This window comes from Paramisgurnus dabryanus, chromosome 12, assembly GCF_030506205.2.
Source record: "Paramisgurnus dabryanus chromosome 12, PD_genome_1.1, whole genome shotgun sequence".
Classification (NCBI taxonomy): Eukaryota; Metazoa; Chordata; class Actinopteri; order Cypriniformes; family Cobitidae; genus Paramisgurnus; species Paramisgurnus dabryanus.
The window spans coordinates 16662048-16684463 of NC_133348.1; the positions used below are offsets into that span (position 1 = coordinate 16662048).

The 22416-nt window shown below is 37.3% G+C and overlaps 2 protein-coding genes across 2 annotated transcripts; both read right to left on the minus strand.

Moving 5' to 3' along the window:
- Positions 1-88: 88 nt before the first annotated feature.
- Positions 89-2797, minus strand: emc7b (ER membrane protein complex subunit 7b). Its single transcript, XM_065256891.2, has 5 exons — positions 2433-2797; positions 1864-1983; positions 1649-1787; positions 1244-1324; positions 89-1156 (listed from the first exon to the last, which is right to left on the minus strand). Exons 1-5 carry the CDS (start codon positions 2660-2662, stop codon positions 1010-1012), a joined length of 717 nt encoding a protein of 238 aa, XP_065112963.1. The 5' UTR covers positions 2663-2797; the 3' UTR covers positions 89-1009.
- A 651-nt stretch (positions 2798-3448) lies between these two features.
- Positions 3449-9684, minus strand: katnbl1 (katanin p80 subunit B-like 1). The gene is made up of 10 exons (XM_065256890.2): positions 9524-9684; positions 8548-8675; positions 8387-8424; positions 6387-6663; positions 5213-5328; positions 4739-4789; positions 4561-4650; positions 4355-4459; positions 4126-4219; positions 3449-4017 (listed from the first exon to the last, which is right to left on the minus strand). Exons 2-10 carry the CDS (start codon positions 8662-8664, stop codon positions 3985-3987), a joined length of 921 nt encoding a protein of 306 aa, XP_065112962.1. The 5' UTR covers positions 8665-8675; positions 9524-9684; the 3' UTR covers positions 3449-3984.
- Positions 9685-22416: the final 12732 nt, after the last annotated feature.

The window sequence follows — 22416 nt, forward strand, 5'->3', positions numbered from 1 at the left end:
ATTAAATTTGTCTTAATAAATGTTTATCTCTATACCATCTTACAACACAAGCATGATGCTAAGAAAAACAGACAAAGAAGACAATAACCATATTTCCCACCACAATTTATTCCCATTCAGTTAAATAAAGATTATACTTCATAGCTTAAATCTTATGCATTTATCTTCATTCACAGTCTTGTACAAACTCAACATGATATAGTAAATATTTTTAAACTAGAAGCTTTGTTTCAAGTAATTGTGAAACAGAATTGGGGTCAATGTCACCTTGAGTTAGACTGACAATGCACATGGCTTCATTGTGAAGATGGCCCCATTATATCTTTAATATCTATTCGGACCCTTAAAGCTCTAGAGAGCTTGATTTGTAAAATCCAGAATGCCTGTGACAAACTGAACAAAAACAACACATATTGCAAGTATTGCATCGAACCACAGCGATCTACTTTAAAAAGCCAAACAATTCATATATATTTTTTATTTTCTAGCACATTTTTGCTTATATTTAAGTGGAGGTGAAATTGCATTGACCTCAATTCTGAGAAGGAATCATATATTTGTTTGATGACTCACAGCAGCAGTAAAAGCATAGACTACCATCACAATGTTAACTGCATTATAGGATATTGAAATGTTTCAGAAAACTGAAAATCTCTAACAGTCCCCACTTGGAAAGGAAGTCTTGACCAATCCAGGGTAATAGATCAGTAATGTTATTTCCCACTCATTCTACATACGTTAAAACAACCAGTTCTATTTAAAAGATTGTGAATTCATGCTTTCTAACTGTACTTATCTATTAACCATTATTTAAACACGATGTATTGTTTCCAGGGTGTCATAATAAGCAAAAAGATCCACATGAGACAATAAGCATAGAAAAAAAAGGGTCAGTGCAAACACAGTTCTGCTTTGTCGAGTGTTTCAGTTGAAAAGAAACTGTTCATGTAAAAAAAGAAAACCGGTCAAACAGTGTTTAAGAAAACTGACAGATCCTCAATACAAAGCACTACCTCCTTTTTGGTGCAACACTTCTGCTACCTTTATTACCTCCCACTGATTTACTGGAGCCCTTGGAGAACAATTTAGTCATGAATTCAGAAACATCAGGTAATTCTGGGTTAGGATTCAACATATTCATAGACTGCTCCATTTCCTGCAGAAACAAAGCATATAAAATGACATACAATTACGTAAATATATAAATGTATATAGATAAATGACCTTCAGTGTTTTGCTTTACCTTTCTCATTTCAGGATCATTAGTATTTACCACCTTCGGTAGCAGGACGATGATTAGTAAGGGAAGAACCATCATCATGACCTAAGGACAAGGCCACAACAGCTATTCAATACCATTTTAACACATATAATTACATAAATAATTCTTATGCATAGCATTTTGTGACATTCATGATACAATCATGACTGGGCAACCATGTGACCATAGAAAACATTTTTCTATCGCCAAACGGTTATATGATAACCTTATTGAAGTTATTAGGGTTAATGTCATCATTTGTCATAGACACAAATAGTACCATGTTTATGTAAAAAAAAAACATCAACTAGAGAAAAATAATAAAAAGATATAAACCATTCATTTACATAAACACACAAATATTTTTGATGCCAGACATAATCCTACCATTGGGTTCATCAGAAAATCGGTCCACCCCCAGGTCTCTCTTTTCATGAAGAATGAGTGTGGACCATTTGATCTGATCTGAAGAGGATACGGCTGTCGAATAACTTCAGACGTTTTGATGTAATTCACCAAGCGTGCCCTATGGATCATAAACAATGAAAAACTTGAATATAATAATCTTTATTTGTAGAAAAGGTCTTTGGAACATTGGTTACCTTATTTTCCCTTTAGACGTGATATCGACTCGAACAGGTTCAAATCTGAAGGATGGTGATATGATTTCAACCACATATGAACCAGAGGGCACATCGTTCACAGCAAAGCTGCCATCAGTCCTGGGGGGAAATTAGATTGGTTAATTGTGTCATCTTTGCATAATAAATGTTATGACCTACAATAACATGACCTATAAATGACATAATATGTAGTGTACATGTATGTACGTTAAAATGTATGTAAAAAAATCCTGCATTATTATGAATTGCTGAAAAACAGTAAAAAACCATCACAGAAGTTCTAACAGATTTAATGCTTATAACTGGACTTGCATAGGTTTTAATAAAAATTATAATGGTCTCTGTGGGTCTCTATTGGTGACGTAATGGTAGGACGTTATCTGGCAGATGGGATTAACAGAACACAATTCATAACGGGTTCTATTACGGTTTAATGGTAAGTTGCTGCTATTTAATAACATTATACTTCAGCAGAGTTATAATATTATTAAGATCAAGCACTGATACCTAGCATTGCTGCCACGAAATTAAGATGTTATAAAATTTACCTCAGAAAACCAACGTATTCCTCTCCCTCCACCATGACTCGGGCTGTGGAGATCCAGTCCTGAGTTTTGATTCCGGGAACGACCGCCCGTCCTTCGATTTTGAAACGATCTCCATTAGACGACTGAGAAGCTACTACAGGCCCTGGATCCGAATCAGAAAAACACCACGACACCGCAAACACAACCTGTAACGCCACATATACATCTAATATACTGTTAATGAACTGCATTGTGTTGTGCCACACGATATATGTTTGCCTGTAAGGTGCACTAAATATGACTAAACGTCGATCTTCACCATAAAAATAAAATCCTGAAGAGTAAAAGAAAAACGGAAGTCAACGATAGCAACCGGAAATACATCTGAAGATGCATATGACGTGACTTTTTTATGGGCGGGTTTTTATAATCTTGTAATGTGAAAAAAAAAACGGCTAAAGCTGAGCCAACCTGTGAACAATAAAACTACACTAATTTAAACAACATTTAAAGCAAAAAAATATGCGTTTTTTGTTTATTAAAATGTATACATTTCCCCCTGGCATAAATTATTTCCCCCGTCACATGGTCTTTTTAATTTTTCTTATTTTTTGTTTGTCCTCTATGTTTGTACGACTTCTGTACATATTTTGTATTAACATAAAAATACATCTAAAAATGTGTAGTGACGTCTTTGGGCGTGCTTCCCTTTTTGCGGATCTGCGCAAGCCATTTGCTTATGATGTCAAAGTACCGCGAGAACAGAAACTTTCGTATGTTTTCAAGTCGACCTCGCGATACTTTAATGCCATATTCCGATCGGGCTATGCAACGCCGCGTTAAATCGAACACACGTACTTAATTATAACCAAAATACTTTTACATTCATTAATTTTTTGGTTTTAACCCAATATCATTTCAGTAATACTAAGCTGTATGAAGTGCTTTTTAAGTTAACAAATAAAATATTAAATTATAATGTGCACAATTGTGTATATGTAGACAGAGATAAATTTAAACTTTTGAAAAGACAGACGCAGATTTTGTAAATTTATTTGAAAGTTGATTAAAAGTAAGGTCACTATGTACACATTACACTCAAACATCGCATTCATGATCAAGCAATGGACATCACAATACTAATAACTTAAAACTCCTGCAATTCGAGTGCACGACTGACAAAACATCTGATAAAGGAACACATGCACAATCACATCAACAAGCAGATCCACACCATGACACCACAAGTGCAACGGCTAAAAGTTTTGCTTGGCACTTCAGTGAGTTGCCTGATTCCAGAGTCTCATGGAGTTATGTGCTCCTTAACGAGTCCACTTCAATGTGAAGTAGTGATTCAATGTCTGCAGGAAGACTTCCTCCTCCAGGGCTAAGATCAGGAGTGTCTGAATTGCTCAGTTCATCTATCCCCAATTTAGGCCTACAACACAGCCAATTGCGTTTCAGATCCACTAGACAAGCTGCTCAACAGAACAGCTTAACAGAATGCACCAAGAGTTGCAGAATGCAGCAAGAGTTTGTAGTGGTTATCTCCTTAATGTGCAACGCTGATACATCAGCGCATTTGTGTCAGGAAAGACTCTATGATCTAGAAAGGAAAAGCAAGAGAGGATAAAAAAAGATATACATTAAACTGTGTTAGTCTGAATTTTGTAAACAGCTGCAATAGCCAAAAACATAAAAAAAATAATCCCACCTTTGCCGTTTCTCCTACAGTTCCTGGTACTGAGCTTAACTGACTCTTTCCCTCCCACAGTTCAAACAGCAATGTCTTCATTGCCTGAACATTCCTGTTGGATGCAAACATTACCAGTTACATTTTCTAGCAAGCATTTATGAAATACAATGTGTGTACGCAGATGTTTATAGACAACAAGCTGAAAGCTGTCATCACAAACAAGCATTCATTCATAAAAATTAAGCACCTGTCACTTAAACGGCCATCGTGCATGTTTTTGTTGTTTGCCGAGAGCTCAGACCACCATTTTTTAATGACAGATTGAACCCAGTGTAAAGCTACGATGAGGTGTCTGGAAAAAATTATACACACACACACACACACACACAAACAAACATATTAAAATAAACAGAAAATCATTATTGCAAAAGAAACAATGGACAATCTACTTACTCTTCATATTTAGAGTTAAGAATCATTTTCACTAGTGGTAAAAGATCAACACAACAGCCAATAGAAATGCACGGCTTCTCTTCCTGAAGACTGTAAAGCAAAATAAAGTATAAACAACATAAGTAACAGTATATGATAAATAATTTAGGATACTTTATAAAATGATTTTTAACAGTACCTTTTAGTAAGTATGGGCAAACAGTCAACAAGCACACCCGTGTCTTGTATTCTGAAGAAAAAAAACATGTTACCACAGTACTCCACCAAAAATCAACATCAAATAAATTTGTTTAATCACACGGCAGATTGGGTGTAACTACATCAATACTTTAACAAGCTCAATTATGTTAACAATGCAAGCAAAACTGGGCTATTCAGCAGATACTACGACTTTTTGTTTACTTGCAGTCTACATCCTAGTTGACTTACTTTTTAGCTACTTACAGCATGCCACTTTAATAGGGATGCACCAAATGTCCAATTAAAATTATTTGGTCTTTACACCGATTCGGTTAAACACGGAAAAGGCTTTCTTGATATTTTCATTCAAAATAGTTGGTTGCCGAACACCAAGTGCATCCCTAACTTTTAAAAGGCACACAGTCATATACATACATACATACATAGGTGTAGGAAGTTTTATTCTTCTAACCTGTTCAGGTATGCCACTAGTTCACTTGCGTTTTTTCGCCAAAGCGTCAAAGCAACATTAAGCCTGAGATTCCTTCCAAAGAGCACATGAGTCATTGCTTCATGGTCCTTCGATAACTGTTAAAGACATTTAACAAGAGTAAGTAAGTGTAGATAATAAAGCAATACTTTGTTAAAACACACTTCACAATCAGGATTTTTGCAGCCAATACCAATTTCTTGTCGTCATGATCGGCTGATACCAAATTTTTCTAGGTAAAATAATACCACAGATGCTCCCTTTGTTAAATTACTTGCAGTAATTTGGTATCTTAAATCTAGTCTAGAGAGAATCAAATAAATAAGTGTAACAAATATTCTTTCTACAAAGAGCAATTTAATTATGCCTGTTAAAAGTAATGAAAATAAAACACGTCACAGTCTTCAATGTATGAATTCAATAGAACACATTCGTATAAAGTACAACAGTTCTTCAGTCAAGAGAAGAGAGTGATTTTCTCTTAAATATTATTGAGAGATGAATTAGGTTACTGTAGCTTTAAGACGCGAGAGAGATCGTTCTGTACTCGTGCCCGAATGACACGCTGTGTCTGTGTATGCGTGCTTTGGGTGTACGCTGACAGAGCAGCTTTGAGTAAAATGAAAGTTTAAACTGTCAAAACTTTAAAACATATGCAAATAATAAACTTTCAGCAGGAAGATGTAATGTTCACGGTAGGTGTATGTTGTATATGCTGTTTGATGGGGATGTAAAGATCCGTTGAGCTGTTAGGATGGGAGCACGTCCTCATAAAAAAAAATACAGATATCTCTGTAAAGGCAGAGAGAGAAATTCAAATTTGCAGGTCGCACATGAGCAACTGGTTGTAAAAATGCTTGCACTGCATAAAAATAGTGGCCACATTCAGGAGCCCTGTGATGACAAAAGTAAACAGAAAGATCGCTTTATGAGATCATCAAATTTTTCGTGTACCAATCAAGTTGCATTTAATGCTTTGATTGACCGATACCGATCTGCGGCGATCGATCGGAGCATCCCTAGTTGATTGTATTTACATTTGGTCATTTAGCAGACGCTTTTGTCCATAGTGTGTATTTAGCACTAGAGACAGATGGTTTAAAGAGCACACCCATTAAATGGTCACTTTGGTTGAGGGACACTTCAGGTAACCCACCTCAGTAAAACAGTCACTGTACTTGGAGCCAGCTCCTGCCATCTTTGAGGTCTCTGTTGAGTTCACAGTAAACCCACAGTTGTCACTGTAAAGAATAGCCTGCACGTCACTAGAGCAGGTCAGTTCATTTTCTTTGTTTGCCATGTCAGACGTCCTGCTTGCCGTGGGGGATCTGCGACATGCTCCCGGTCCCACCCCGCAGTGACGTGTTTTCTTCTTGCTAACCACCACTCGTTTTACTTTGCTGTATTTGTGCACACAACGGCCCACTGGAAATCTGTAAGATGGAGGGTAACAAATGCTGAAGATCCAGAAAGGAGCAAATAACAAAAATAGCTACTAGCTAGCATTACAAGTTTTTTAAACAATGACTGGATCAAATTCGACTATGTAATGTCACTCACTGTCCAGGACCGTGAATGCTGTTTGAGAAGTTAACTTTAAAAGATGGAACCAGATTGGCTGAGCCAAATAGACTCACTAAATGGACTGACGATATGACAGGATTACCTCCAGATAAGTGGCCTGACATTAACACCTATCACATAGAAAAATAAGTGTGTGTGAATCCTTAAATGCCTATAACTATGTGCTGAATGGGCACAGACGTTTGCATTACATGAGAAACCAATTAACTTGTTTCACAATAGCTGATATTAAGATGGGCATGCTTGAGAATACATGATGTTACTAAACCATTCTAACAAAAAGATAGTATTTTCTTTAACCTTAAAGGGATAAGCCAGCCAAATATCAAAATTACACCATGATTTACTTACCCTCATGCAATCCGAAATATGTATTTTCATCATCTTTCAAACGAGCACATATGGAGTTCTTTTAGTTAATGTCCTTGCTCCTCCAATCTTTATAATGGTAGAAATAATGGTAGAAAACAGGGAACAACCAAATTTAAATAGTAAATGTGCATTCATCCGTCACAGAGGTAATCCAAACGGCTCCAATGTGTTACCGGAAGCAAGTTATGGTTTTTAAAGTTTAAAATATGGATATTTTTCTTACACAATGCATCGATTACCCGCAAAAGACCTTTATAAACCAATTGGAGCCGTGAGAATTACTTCTGTGAAGGATGGATGCACTTTTTTGTTGTTCGCTGATCCCTATATTCTCCCATTATAAGCTTGGAAAAGCAAGGATATTTACTAAAATCCAAATGTGTTAGTCTGAAAGATGATAGACATATGTATTTCGGATTGCTTGAGGGTGAGTAAATCATGGGGTAATTTTTATATTTGGCTGGAGTATCGCTTTAACTGATATGAAGTGTGCGCTGCAAATTCAAGCATTTTTGATTATCTTTTTTGTCCAGCCTGCTTATTTTATAGCAGTCATCTTTTTTTTTTTTTGCCTAGCAGTGGCAGTAGGAATGACAAAAAATTTCGAATTGGAGTCTGTACTAACACAACAAGATGACATTTGCGTTCCTTGTGTAGCCCACTCTGTGCTGGTTTGTATTGGCCACATTCAGTTTTCCTTTTGTTTTGTCTGCAGCTAACGCCATGACATAAATGTGACGTCTGCTCTAAAAAGGTCTACAGACCCTTTTACTGTTTGTACACAATGATGACGTAGTAATGCATGCATGCGCATTTTGGCAACAGAAGTATGGCAAGAATCAGCAGTGAAGCAACACAGACAGAAAAAAATCTTTTAAAAAGTTGACTTTATAAACTTTTTAACACAGCTACCTGATCCGTGTACTATAGTGGAGTGGATAGAAGATGTTAGCAGATGGCCAAACATAAAGTGGCCAGATACATATATACGTATATTATATTAGTGCAACCAAACACAACAAGCAGACATTTTGATGCTGATAAACTTTCTGAGTTGCTAACACATTAGAAGCACTTGGGAACAACACCACTTCCGTTGCCAAAGTGCGCATGCAGGCTATTTAATCATGTGGGCTGTAAAAGGGTCTATTGGAAACACCTATTGTACTCACATTGGTATGACTAAAAAAAACAACATACCTCTCTTGATCTGTTTCGTCCTTAAGTAAATAATCCACCTAAACAAATGACAAAAGAAAAAAATCCTAAAATATTCCTAAAACATTTACTTAACATACACACAACAAACAATATTTGTTTTAGAATAGCTTCCTCTTATTCTGGACTTCGACCTCACTCACCTCCTTCATATTCTTCTCATCTCCAGAATAAACCATATGTTTGAGAAAATCATGAGGCTGGGCCTGTTTGAGCCTGTGGATTTCTGCATTACTTCCAACATGACTTCCAGTGGCCATAATAGGAGAATCTAGAAAACAATAGCAAACAAAACATCATGATCTAATACTGATCCTAAACCACTATGTTTACACTTTTGATGAATGCAAGTATAGTAAAAGCTTAAAATATACACAAATCATTGGTAAGCTGAATCAACTGACACTCATCGATGTTTTAAACTTTAATTCTGGCATAACAGATGTTGCATGTGGTTTTATGAGCAGTCATGTGGACTCGTTTCTCAATAAACCGGTGATCTGTCTACTACAATCAGTGACATTTTAGACAGATCCACTACAGTATCTTACAAGTAATTCACAAATGTAGACAATTCACACTCGTTTAAATTAAATTAAAAAAGACAAACATGCACACTCCTTAGACACACTATTGCCGGACACAAAGGAGCTTTGTAATATTCGAAATGAATTCTTACCGTGTAAAACGTTACGCTGCGTCAAAGAAAGACTTTATGAAGTCTTTGTATTTGTATAAAACTGAACAAATAAACAATCAAACACTGCTATTATTATTAATCCAAATGTGCCGATATCTGTCATACGGAGCTATAACGTTAGGCCTCCATTGACGTGACGTTGCTGGTAGGGTTTCGGCTCTGTTAGCATTAGCGAGCTAATAAAGTAAACTACACTTTTGCAAACAATCAATAATTAATCGTTGACTAAATTGCAAAAGCCAAGTCTAGAGATTAGCATGCAGTTCAACTGACCCGTACGTATCAGCCCAGGTGATAAAATACATCAGATATCTAGTTGCAAACAAGTTGGGCTAATCACCTGCTAGCAAACAGTCTTAGCACGTACAAAACAACTTATGCCAACGTTGTGGACTTTTAAGAATTTCACAAGCACGTACCATAACATTTTGTAAAGTTGTCTACGCATCCTAGGGCACGTTATATATCCAACGGCGAGTTCGTGCAAACCAGGAAGAAAACAATTCTGTGGGATTCAGATGTGAGGAAGGACCATTCAAATAAATACAAACTTGAAATGCTGGGACTGTAGGATAATGGATTGGTGAAGCACTAGTGGATTGAGCGACATCTGATGGGTAATTGTGGAACTGCTGTGTTTGTTCATCCATAAAGTCCCCATGAAATCAAATGTTTTTGGCTTTTAGCCTAAAGGTTATCTGTGGACTAGGTTTTCCAAAACATTCACAAAATGTGCATTTTTATTTTAATATTTTTTTACTTTTATGGCACCATTCTGTCCTTCATCTACAGCTAAGCTGAACGTTTTGGCTATATAGACCCCTTAAAGGGACATTCCACTTTTTTTGAAAATATGCTTATTTTCCGGGTGTGCCTCATAAAGCCGAAAGTATACTAGGGACGTCCGCATATGCGCGCCGTCCGCATGACGTCATTTTCGTCATCGAGAGGGTCCGCGGCCGGCCGCGCGGACTGTCCGCGTGCAGCCCAAAATTTGAGACCGCGCGGACAGTGCGCGTACAGTCCGCGTACAACAGCGCATGCGCGTGAAAAATATTTAGACCGTGCACTCCACTATAAACAATTATACAAAGGAAATAGACAGCATTTGCACACACACTATCGTTTTTCTTCTTTAACTTTTACTTCTTCCAAGAACAGAAAGCTCTGGAGCATGTTTGTTTGATTCCTGTTCTTTGTTGTCTTGTTGTTTGTTCTAAACTGTGTTTCCAATGGTGGATGAGTTACTTTTCTTCTCCTATCCTAATGTTTTAATGTACTGTAAATGTCGCCAAATCAGTGCTGCCCTGACAGCCTGTTAGACTAATAATTTGAATAAGAAATCATTTGTATTGCGTATAGTGTCGAACGCGGCCATCCGCGTGTAGCCGCGGGGAGTATACTCGAAAAGCTGCGCGGACGCGTGCGCGCGCGAGCTGGACGCGGACGCGGAAAAAAAGTATACCGCGGCCTTAAGTCTTGAAAAGTGAAGCCTCTGGCTCTTTGATCGCCCCCTGGTGGCTGGCTGCAGTACAAGTCATAACCCCGCCCTCTCCATTCAAACAAATGGGACTCTGCTCTAAATAAAAAAATTATTTACACTTCCAATAAAAGTTTCCGAAAGATAGTTTTAGTCCTTTTAAGTAGTTGTTATCATATTGATATATGTGCAAGTGTTCATTTTTTTGATAACTTTCATTTTTGCTAGTTATTTGATGCTATAGAAACGGGGCGTGTCGTTAAGATTGGCGTGGTTTAATTGGTCGCGCGAGCGTTTGGGCGGAAGTTTGATACCGCGGCTCCGCCTCTGGCTCCACGGACGATTCCTTCTGCGCACGCCCTGGCTCCAAACTGACGTTTTTACGTAACATGGCGGCGACCGTGGACGGACATTTTTGGCTTCAATTCATTACAATGGAGGGAGGTGACGTCGCGTCGTCCATCTTTTTGTCTATGTTATTTTCCAGCTAGAGTTAAACATTTGAGTTAAACATAGAGTTAAACTAGAGTTAAACATTTGATTCTGCGGCGGGCGTAGTGATATTACACACTGCCCGAAAAAATAGTCCCCTTGGTTACTTTCAATAGCAGGGGACTATTTTCAGGCAGTGCGTTATATCACTACGTTACATCAGCAAAGTGCGTGTGTACGTGTTGGTTTATCTAGTACAAATCAGCAAGTTTCTGTTTTATAGGTGATAAGTCACCAACCTTCAGCTCACTAGCTAGCTCAAATGTTAAACAAACATACAGCGATAGATGTGTGTGCCATCCTTTGAATGGTCTCTTAAAATAATCCACATTGCTAATCATAGTTAGTCCAGCGATAGGTTACATTAGACAAAAAGCCTTGACAAAATTCCCCAAACCAGCCGAAAGTAGTTCATATGTCAGTGACTGTACATATTCAGACAGTTCCGAACCTTCTTCTGCATCCATGTTTAATGAATCCCTCCTAAAACGTGCTAGCTTATGCTTGTCAACATTGCGTCCACGCCTCTTTTTGCCTTCAGTCCCTTCAGTAAACTAAAGTCCCTTTAAGGAAAGTCACTGTGCCTGCCAGCCATATTTGCAACATCTCCAGGTAGGAATTATTTATTTATAATTTTTTTATTACCTATTTTTTTTATACTATATACTGTAGTTTAGGTGAACGTTTGTATGCGTACAGTAGTATAAGTAAATCTTGAATCTTTATAAGACAGTATGCAAGAAATAGCCAGATGGTCTGCTGCTTCTGAGATTTCTCAGTATGCAACAGATGGACACGTTTCTATCCCAAGAGGTCACAGGAACTGTTAAATAATAAAAGAGAGTAAATCACAAATACGGGAAAACTGAAAAAAGTTGGGCAGCTCTTATCAAGTGAAAGTGATATAGGAACCAATAAATTGATTAATCTAATTGTTTAATAACACCTAAATTATGTTCGCAGTTGTTGTAAGACCTCATAGGTCGACAGACATACAGGTCACTGAAAACACGGCAGATGCAGAATGTCCAGTATGTATTCATTGCGCTGACATGCATCTATCCTGCTGCAGAAAAAGTTGACAAACATATTGATCTTTGGATTTCTTAAAATAGCATCTTATCTTCAGTTTAAGATTTGCACCTTCACAACATTTTCTGTTTGTGCAGTAGGTCTAATCTTGCAATTCCCAAATATGCTGGGTAATTGTTGACTGGTTTTCCTTCACTGTCTGGACATTCACTCTATTCTGTTTAAAAGTATTTTGTTTAAATGTATTATTTAGATTAAATATTTGCTCTTGCCTAAAGGAACTAAAATTTTTATAGTAAAACATTGAAGGTACCAAAGAATACATTGATACAACGTGTTACATTGTTCACTGATACCTAGATGGTATGATCCAGATGTGGTTATACATGTCCATGTACAACCCTAAGATTTGTCCCCAGAATGAAATGGTCTATTATTACTTTATTTAAAATGGTCTTGAATAATAATGTTGAGCTCTGCTCTGATTGGTTGTTTCTCAGAGCTGCTCATTTCAGTAGCTCTGTGTGTTTGCAAACAGACCTTATTTTTGAGCCTGCATCAAGGATAACAAAGACTTTTGAGATTTTGAGGAATAATCAATAGTAGAGATTGAAATTAATGTTTCTAACTGGTAAGTTTGTGTTTTTTCAGTATGGACCTGCAATACGTTACTGTAAGGTCAGTAGTAGAACCTATCATATAACATTAACTATCATATATGGCTTACTCAGCAGTCACAACCTGGTTTTAGCATTGTAACAACATTGTAATAAATATGTAATGTAATGTTGGAGCGTTCATTATGACTGTAGCGTAAATGTCGGTGTTATGTTAAGATTGGCCTGTTTTTCAGTGGTCTTTTGCATGCACAAGGTTTACATAAGAAGGAGGAAACAATCGCGTTTGAGGCTCATGATATGTCATTACCATGTACAGAACTTATATTAATCATCTATGCCTAGGTCAACACAGTTTTACATTCTACAGCACCTTTAAATGATTGTTTTATTGGTCCAACAGCTGAGCTACAGATTTGTTTAATCCTTGGTTGCAATAGTATTCATTTAAATAGAAAGGAAGGCTTTTCAGTGAGGTATGTGAAGATCTATGCTCAATATTTTGTATTGTTTCATGCCTAATGTAATAACTGTATCAAAAGAAAAGACAATGGAACTGCTGTCCTAGCCTTCTTATATTATTATTTATTGGACAGCTTGTACAACATACAGTTCACTATAGACAAAACAAATGCCTAAAGAATATCAAAATAAAAGATTCATCACTGCTATTAATGATTGGGGAGACTGCATTCTGTTACAGTATGTCTCATGCAGTGTGCAGTATATTCGCTTTCACAGCAATAATATACTTTTGCATTTTAGTAGCATACCAGTAATCATGTGTACTTTTAACCTTAAACTTTTTAAATAATTTAATATGATTTATAATAAATATAACAGACTTACTACAAAGTCCAAGTCTTATAATGACTCTAATCAATTGATTATTAATAAATTGAATGAATTACATTGATAATATAAATAAAAACAATCTACACTCACCTAAAGGATTATTAGGTACATCATACTAATACTGGGTTTGACCCCCTTTTGCCTTCAGAACTGCCTTAAAGATACAATATGTATAATCCACCGCTAGATGGCGCCACATCAAAACAATAACACTGACGTAGATTAATGACGCTCTGAAGCAGCGTGGAATGATGGGATTTGTTGTTTTTAACTCAACCGCTGATGGCCATCAATCAGACAGGAACAAGAAGTCATGTTAACAGATGAGGTAAACAAGCGAGTAGCCTGAAAGGTGCATACTTCCGCATTTGTCCTCGACACTGTTGTCATGTGTTTTTTGCGTCAGTAAAGGTGGTAACAAAGGGTAACGTGGATATTAACATCATTGAGAGGCGACTGCACTGCCCCGTGTCAAAGTTTTCAATGGCAATTTTCTCACAAATTACAAGTAGTTAAAAACATAGATATTGATAGTAATCAGCTGGACAAAATATATAACACTGGCCTAGTGGTTTTTGGGTATTTTTCTGGAAATATCTTACAAATCGCACCTTTAATTCTACGTGGCACTGATTCAACAAGGTGCTGAAAGCTTTCTTTAGAAATGTTGGCCCATATTGATAAGATAGCATCTTGCAGTTGATGGAGATTTGTGGGATGCACATCCAGGGCACGAAGCTCCCGTTCCACCACATCCCAAAGATGCTTTATTGGTTTGAGATCTGGTGACTGTGGGGGCCATTTTAGTACAGTGAACTCATTGTCATGTTCAAGAAACCAGTTTGAAATTATTCGAGTTTTGTGACATGGTGCATTATCCTGCTGGAACTAGCCATTAGAGGATGGGTACATGGTGGTCATAAAGGGATGGACATGGTCAGAAACAATGCTCAGGAAGGCCGTGGCATTTAAACGATGCCCAAGTGGCACTAAGGGGCTTAAAGTGTGCATCTCCCACATCTACCATCTGAATGTCTCAACAGAAATCGAGACTCATCAGACCAGGCAACATTTTTCCAGTCCTCAACTGTCCAATTTTGGTGAGCTTGTGCAAATTGTAGCCTCTTTTACCTATTTGTTGTGAAGATGAGGGGTACCCAGTGGGGTCTTCTGCCGTTGTAGCCCATCCTCCTCAAGGTTGTGCGTGTTGTGGCTTCACAAATGCTTTGCTGCATACCTCGGTTGTAACGAGTGGTTATTTCAGTCAAAGTTGCTCTTCTATCAGCTTGAATCAGTCGGCCCATTCTCCTCTGACCTCTAGCATCAACAAGGCATTTTCGCCCACGGGACTGCCGCATACTGGATGTTTTTCCCTTTTCACACCATTCTTTGTAAACCCTAGAAATGGTTGTGCGTGAAAATCCCAGTAACTGAGCAGATTGTGAAATACTCAGACCGGCCCGTCTAGCACCAAAAACCATGCCACGCTCAAAATTGCTTAAATCACCTTTCTTTCCCATTCTGACATTCAGTTTGCAGTTCAGGAGATCGACCAGGACCACACCCCTAAATGCATTGAAGCAACTGCCATGTGATTGGTTGATTAGATAATTGCATTAATGAAAAATTAAACAGGTGTTTCTAATAATCCTTTAGGTGAGTGAATAATATAAAAGCAAACACTGAATTTCAAAAGTTTTATTAAATGTGTGACGTGACAAGAACTAACGTTTTCTCTTACCAAGGCAATACATTTTTTTTATAGATTTAAACTCAAAATTAGTAGGCAGAATGCTCCCAGCAGTGTCCCATTTTGTTCTAAAAGTATTTCTATGATCATTTAAAAAAATCAATGCCACTTCTTCAGCATGTGAAGAATGCACCATGAAAGAGAAATACTCCTGTTCAAATAATAAAGAGCTCCTAAACTGACAAGGAAAATTGAATATAATAGCAGACAATTAGGCCTCATATTCAGACAGCCACAAAAATTTGCTAACCAGTTCCACCAGTCATTCGGGTTGCTCAGCTATTTAATAATAAAATAATAATAATAATAGTTACTCTTTCAAGAGTCAATATTAGAATGCAGGATTGGCTACGATATTTCAAGATGTGTAAAAATAGTCTGGCCAACAAAAGAAATCTAAAAATAAATAACTGCTCAAATATCACTGGGATGAAAATCACAGACACTGAGAAACAAAAGTAAATTCTTCATGCAAAAATATTTTAAATAACTGGCTTTTAATCATTTGACATTCATTTTTGAAGATTTCATCTTCAATGTTCATTGCATCATTTTTATTGTAAACATCCATGTTGTTTTGTGTACTACATTGTCACTATGTAACTCTTATATCTAACAGGATTCTTCAGTATCCATTTATAAACCAACTATACTGAAACCAGTTAATTCAAACTCTGGTTTGGACAAAGCCTTGAACATGAAAGACTTTTCAAATCTGTCCACGTTAATGTATTTGATTTTTGACACATTAACAGTCACGAGGCAGTCAGTCAGAAAATTTCATACCATTCGGTCTGAATAAATGAACAGGATGCACGTGACATGAAATCTGAACCTTTGTAAACATGGATACAGACCATTGGATCTGCTTTTTCAGATGTTTTTTTAAGCCTTTAACAGATGTTAGGCACTTATTGTATTTGCAGATGATGACATAATATATTGTTTATATCTTTAAGGGAGGCTAAGTTAAATTCTCTTTTGCAGGCAAGGCTTGCAGCGAGTTGGAAACATGAGTTAAAGATCAACTGACATTTGATACAATATATAATCTACTCATGCTTGTAATGGGCAAAATACAATCTTATAAGAATATACTAAGATGACCAGGCGGCCTTTCACATTTGATGTAACATCTGAGCAGTAAAAATGTTTGATACAAGTTACCATCTGCACTTCTGATTTAGTCTTTTCTTGTATTCACTTCATCTGTTATCCTGTTCAAAAGATTTCTGAGATCACTGAGGTTTGGTCTGATGGCTCTCATTTTGCTTCTAATGACAAAACCTGAAATCAGACTAGTGGGCCAAAAGGTACTTTGAATCCTGTGATATATATACAAAATATGAAAGATCGACTGCACCATTACATTTTAGCATGAATTCACAAGAAGCCACTAAGGCCAAGAGAAGCAAATAAAAAGGTAACCGAATCCTTATTATGTCTGGGGATAACAAAGACAGTTCCATAATAATGATTTATTTAGGAGAATAAAATGTAAGACATCTTATTTTAACTTACAGTTATTTTCTATAATGCTTAATAAGAATGTATACCAGCTCATCTATCAGTCGTCTTTCTTTTCTTGTCGCCGTGGGTAAGACATTTTCCTGAATGGTACAGTATGCCAATAAGTTGACAAAAGGTGATTTAGGATAATCAGTTTTTGATCTCTTTTGGATGGTTTCCAGAACACCATATGCCTTACAACACCAGATGGCGATATAAAGCTGTGGAAAGTGGAGAAGGAGTGACGGTTAACATTTACTGAACTGTAGAGCAACTGCATACTTCTGCCCTAATGTGTCCAAACAGAGCTGAATGAATGAACTGCAATATTCTGTGATGATCATACTTAAAAATATAAAAATGTACTTAAAAATATACTCATATTTGCATTAGCATTTAACCGGGGCATCATAAAGAGGGCAAATGGTCCTCTTACTGTGCATAGGTTGAAGGGGCCCACCCATAAAAATGCTGTCCTGGGCCTAGTGAATTATAGCGATGACCCGGGTCTCACCAGGAATTTTTCTTTGCAAACTCTCTGACTATACTGTATGTTACTTAAAATACACTTTGATCTCTGAACCTGGTAACCTTGGTTGGTTAACCTGACATTAAACCTGAGATATGGTCCATTCGGTTCTCTACACCTAAAGGGACATTTTAATGTTTAAATGAATCCCTCAACTGTGAACAAACCAAATTTATACGTAAGGAAGCCATATAACTCAACTTTTAACATCACAGGTAGCCTAGTAAGTAATCATTTTTAGTCTGTAAAGTTCCTTTAATTCTGCAAAGTTCCTGTAGCAAAATACACAGAGCGTGATGCTAGCAATGCCAAGGTCAGGGGTTTCATTCCCAGACGGTCAATAATTACTGCATGTAAAGTGCTTTGAAAAAAGCATCTGCCAAATGCAGAAATGTAAATGTTGGAACGCATTACTGATACTCTGGTGTTCATATATCAAGCATGTAATTGGTGAGCGGTAAAGGCAATATTTACTTCAGCTGGCATCCTGTCCGGCTCAATGACTGTTTTAATTTCTGGTAGCCCCCTCGATGCAGACGTTTTCTTTGGATGTTTATATGAATAGGATTTATGAAGAGTTTATTCAGTGCATATCAGTCCATGGGGAAATGAATGGATTATCTACTGTATATCTTTAAAGCCTGGAGCACCATAAGATTTTATGTTTCCAGACTGGAATACGTGCCTATGGACAGGGTAATGAGCTAGACTAAGTATTGGAGTACTTTACAAAATATAAGCATATGTGAGACAGTCTGTGAAAAACCAATATAGTGGTTTTTTTAAAACAATCCATGGTGCATTATTTACATCTGGGTTTACTTGTTATTGAAAATGCGGTTCACATGGTGTTTCAAAGTCAATACACACAACTCTAAATGGAAATTACTCACAGGATTGCAATCAGCCCGTCCAAAAATGTTTGAATAAATACATTCTGCATGTGTTGCCACACCACATTAATTTGTTCAAGATTGGACAATACAACTCTGTGTGATCAAATTAAAAGAGGAAGTGCTGGAAAAACAGCACTGACATTAGAAAAACAGTCAGTTGTTGTTTTTCAGCCTGTATTTGCCCTGCGAAAAATTGCACGAGAAGGGGTTGAGATTCCACATTATGACAGGCTGGCTCTGCTTTATCCTAACTGCAGGTAAGAGGATAGCTGGTGTCTGTAAATTTAACACTTTAACATGCAGCAGGGATACTGAGGTTTTCATCATTGTGCCCATGAATGGAAATCTCTGCCAAGACTGAAACAGACATGGTCTAAATATTGTCTTTGAGTGCCTGTGAAATGTCATATAAGTAATTGAATCTCATTACTTTGTGCTACAGGGTTCCTTTAGCTCAACCGAGTTATCAATCTTAAGGTCACACAGGTTTTAAAAATAAGAAAAATGCTTTCTTTACATACATTTATTTGATCAACCTAATCAATGGAGTCTGGCCAGAGAGCACACATGTCAGCACTTTGAATCGCTCGCACATGTGCGTGTCTTTTACGCAAGCTATCCTGTTCAATGCCCTGGTGTATTGAATCGATAATGTGCTGTAGATTTACACAAGATGGGTTAAATACTTCCTGACTCTGGCAAAATTCCTTACATCAAACAGCTTCGCATTTTCATGCAGTCAGGCGAGAGTGCACTTTTTCATAACAAATTCACCACAAACTAAAAGAACATAGTTTCCATTCAAATTAGCTTTTTGTACCCTTTCACCCATTGCTTTGAGACTCAAGTCTTAGTAGTGTGATATCAGATATCACTAATCTTTTCAAATGCTTTACATTCATGGATTTTATTCAAAATGACTAACAGGGCATTTAAAGTACTCAGTAGGTGTGACCCCTAGAAATAAAATGCATAACCTCAGCAATAGTAGCCTACAACAAGCGAGGGCTGATGAACTACATATTTAAAGGGATAGTTCGGCCAAAAATGGTGTTAAACCCATGATTTACTCACCCCCAAGCTGTCCGAGTTGCATATGTCCATCGTTTTTCAGACAAACACATTTTCGGATATTTTAGAAAATGTTTTAGATCTTTCAGTTGATTAAATGTAATGTTACGGGGTCCACGACCTTCAAGTCCAAAAAAAGTGCGTCCATCCTTCACAAATTAAATTCAAACGGCTCCAGGATGATAAACAAAGGTCTTCTGAGGGTAATCCGCCTGGTGTTGTTGTAGAAATATCCAACTTTAAAACTTTATTAACGTAAATAAATACCTTCCGGTAGCGCCGCCATCTTAGTCGCGTCCGCATTCAGGATGAGAGCTTAAGCAGCCTACGGAGGTTACTCTGCTGCTGCTCTGTGCCCCCACCCTCCGAATTTGTCATACGTCACTAAGAAAAGTGCGTACACTATGCTAATACTCTCTCCTGAATACAGAGGAGTCTAAGATGGCGGCGCTACCGGAAGGTAGTTATTTACGTTAATAAAGTTTTAAATATGGATATTTCTACAACAACACCGCGCGGATTACCCTCAGAAGACCTTTGTTTATCATCCTGGAGCCGTTTGGATTTAATTTGTGAAGGATGGTCACACTTTTTTAGGACTTGAAGGTCGTGGACTATGGGTGGACCCTGTAACATTACATTTAATCAACTGAAAGATCTAAAACATTTTCTAAAATATCTGAAAATGTGTTTGTCTGAAAAACGATGGACATATGCAACTCGGACAGCTTGGGGGTGAGAAAATCATGGGTTTAATATCATTTTTGGCCGAACTATCCGTTTAAAGGAACAGTATGTAGGATTGTGGCCAAAACTGGCATTGCAATCACAAAACTTGTGGCTAAAACTGGTACTGCAATCACACAACTGGTGGCCAATACACAAAATGACAACATAAACATCAGTTGAGGGCTGCAACTCCACTTTTTAAATGACAATATCCTGGCCAGACCAATGTTGTCAGTGATATAAGTACTTGAAATGAAAATGATTTCTCAATGTCTAGTGACATATCAGGGCCATTTTATGATTAATTGATATAAATTTCTTACATACTGTTCCTTTAAAATCACCATGAAATTTTATTTAAAAACTTTTTTCTTCTTCTCAGATATACGTCACAATAAGAAAAAGAAGAATCGGTACTTCTATGTCATGGTGACTTTAAAATTACATTATTACTAGCTTTTAACATTCATACCTAAGCAGTATTAAAGTGTTACATAAGCTGTATAATTGATACAGTAATACTAACAGTCCTTTAGCCTGGGTTTGCGTGCAAATTTATTTACCCTGCAAATCTAGCATGGAAACTATGGACCAATTTTTCCCCTGAAATAGGGAAACAATCACAGAACGAGGAGGGGGCAGCAAGACGATGACAACGCCTATGCGACACAACGAATCAGTTTTGTTTATCCAACACGGCAGCAGACCTGAAGTTTAATTTTCAATGCAGCCTTAGATAATGTTCTAAGTAGTTTTGAACGCAAGTTTATTTAAAAAAGAGCAACTTTTGGCGTTAAACAATTTCATATCCAAGAAGGATGTTTGGATATGGCAAGACATGAGTTTTATAGGACCAACCTGCTAGGCATCGTCGTCGAAGAAGTCCATTTAACTTATAAATGGTAAGTGGTATTTATTAATATCATATTGTCATTATGCCTGTAGCCTACCTACTGTGGTTGTTACAGTGCCACTAGGTTGTGTTGCTTTTCATTATCATTATACAGCTACCGGTTTAGTTGCATAGCTTTTAGCTGTGTGCACACCAGGGCTTTGAACCAGATTTTTCCCCCAATTGGTTCGTTCTGAACAGAAACAGTATTTTAACATTTCCGGTTTTCGGTTCAACCCTAAAATTGACATTTCTGAACCGGTTAGAACAAAAAAATAAAGTTCCCGAACCGGTTAATAACGTTCCATGTCAGCTGTGGGACATACAAATAAGTAGGCTGATCATTAGGACATTAAACTTAAATTATTAGTCTACATAATTTTCCTTAATTTCATGTGGTAAAACGTCTTGTCATTGAACATTAAAAAAGGCTACATTATGTAAGCGGCATAACTGTTATCCGGACATGCCTACATTTGTTGAGTGCACTTAAACACACGCACACACACACAGACGGAGGACGAATTCCAAATAGCGCTTCAGGAAGAAGATGCAACATAAACAGTCGCTCCACATAAAGTGAAAAACTCTCTATCTCAAGTTTATACATCAAGAGTTCTGATCTTTGAAGGGCATAGGGATAATCTGAGTTTGATTGGAGTTGGATCACAGATCAACTGCGATCTGTTACACCACTAATTAGTATTAAAAAAACAAAAACATCTTGAGATACTTGGTAGCCCACAATATTTACCTCTTATGATTGAGCATTAGAGACTTGCGCTTGTGTAGGCTACTTGCTAGTGGCTTCTCATTTCTCCGATGAGTCAATGACGACCAGAAGTGAACTTCACTGAGTCATATCGCACAAAAATCTTGTCAAAGAACAAAAAAAATATGAGAAAATGAGCATAGGATTCCCAGACCACGTCTCATTCTCTGGTCTGGGGTTAGCCAGGCTAACAGTCCTTACTAATCACGTTGTGTATAGGATATTCCTTGACAGGGGGTTTAACAGGTCACAAACGTTTACCACATGAGTTAAAAGTAATCTAGAAAGCATTCAGTTGTAGTCTGAGGAATGCCAGAATCATTCTGGAAGGACTTTGAGAATTTCAGACACATTCAGACCAATAAATCCATAGCAGATTCATAAAGGGCCACCAAAAGATCAACAAACCCGGAGGCCACATGCTAAGTAATGAGATTTTATGCTCACTGCACCATAAGTTCTTTCTTTCTTACAAGGATCCAGGTTTTGATTCATATTTTGGCTTAATGTCGATAAGTAATTGGAGACAGTGACATCACTGTCATATTTCATACAGAACCCAAAGTGACAGAAAGAAAAAAAATCTTAAAGTTCATCCCTCCAACAGATCCAGAGGTCCAGAGATACAGCTTTGCATTTTTTTACTGTTCTCATGTGCCTGCCAAACAAAGTGAACCCTGCAGTTTCT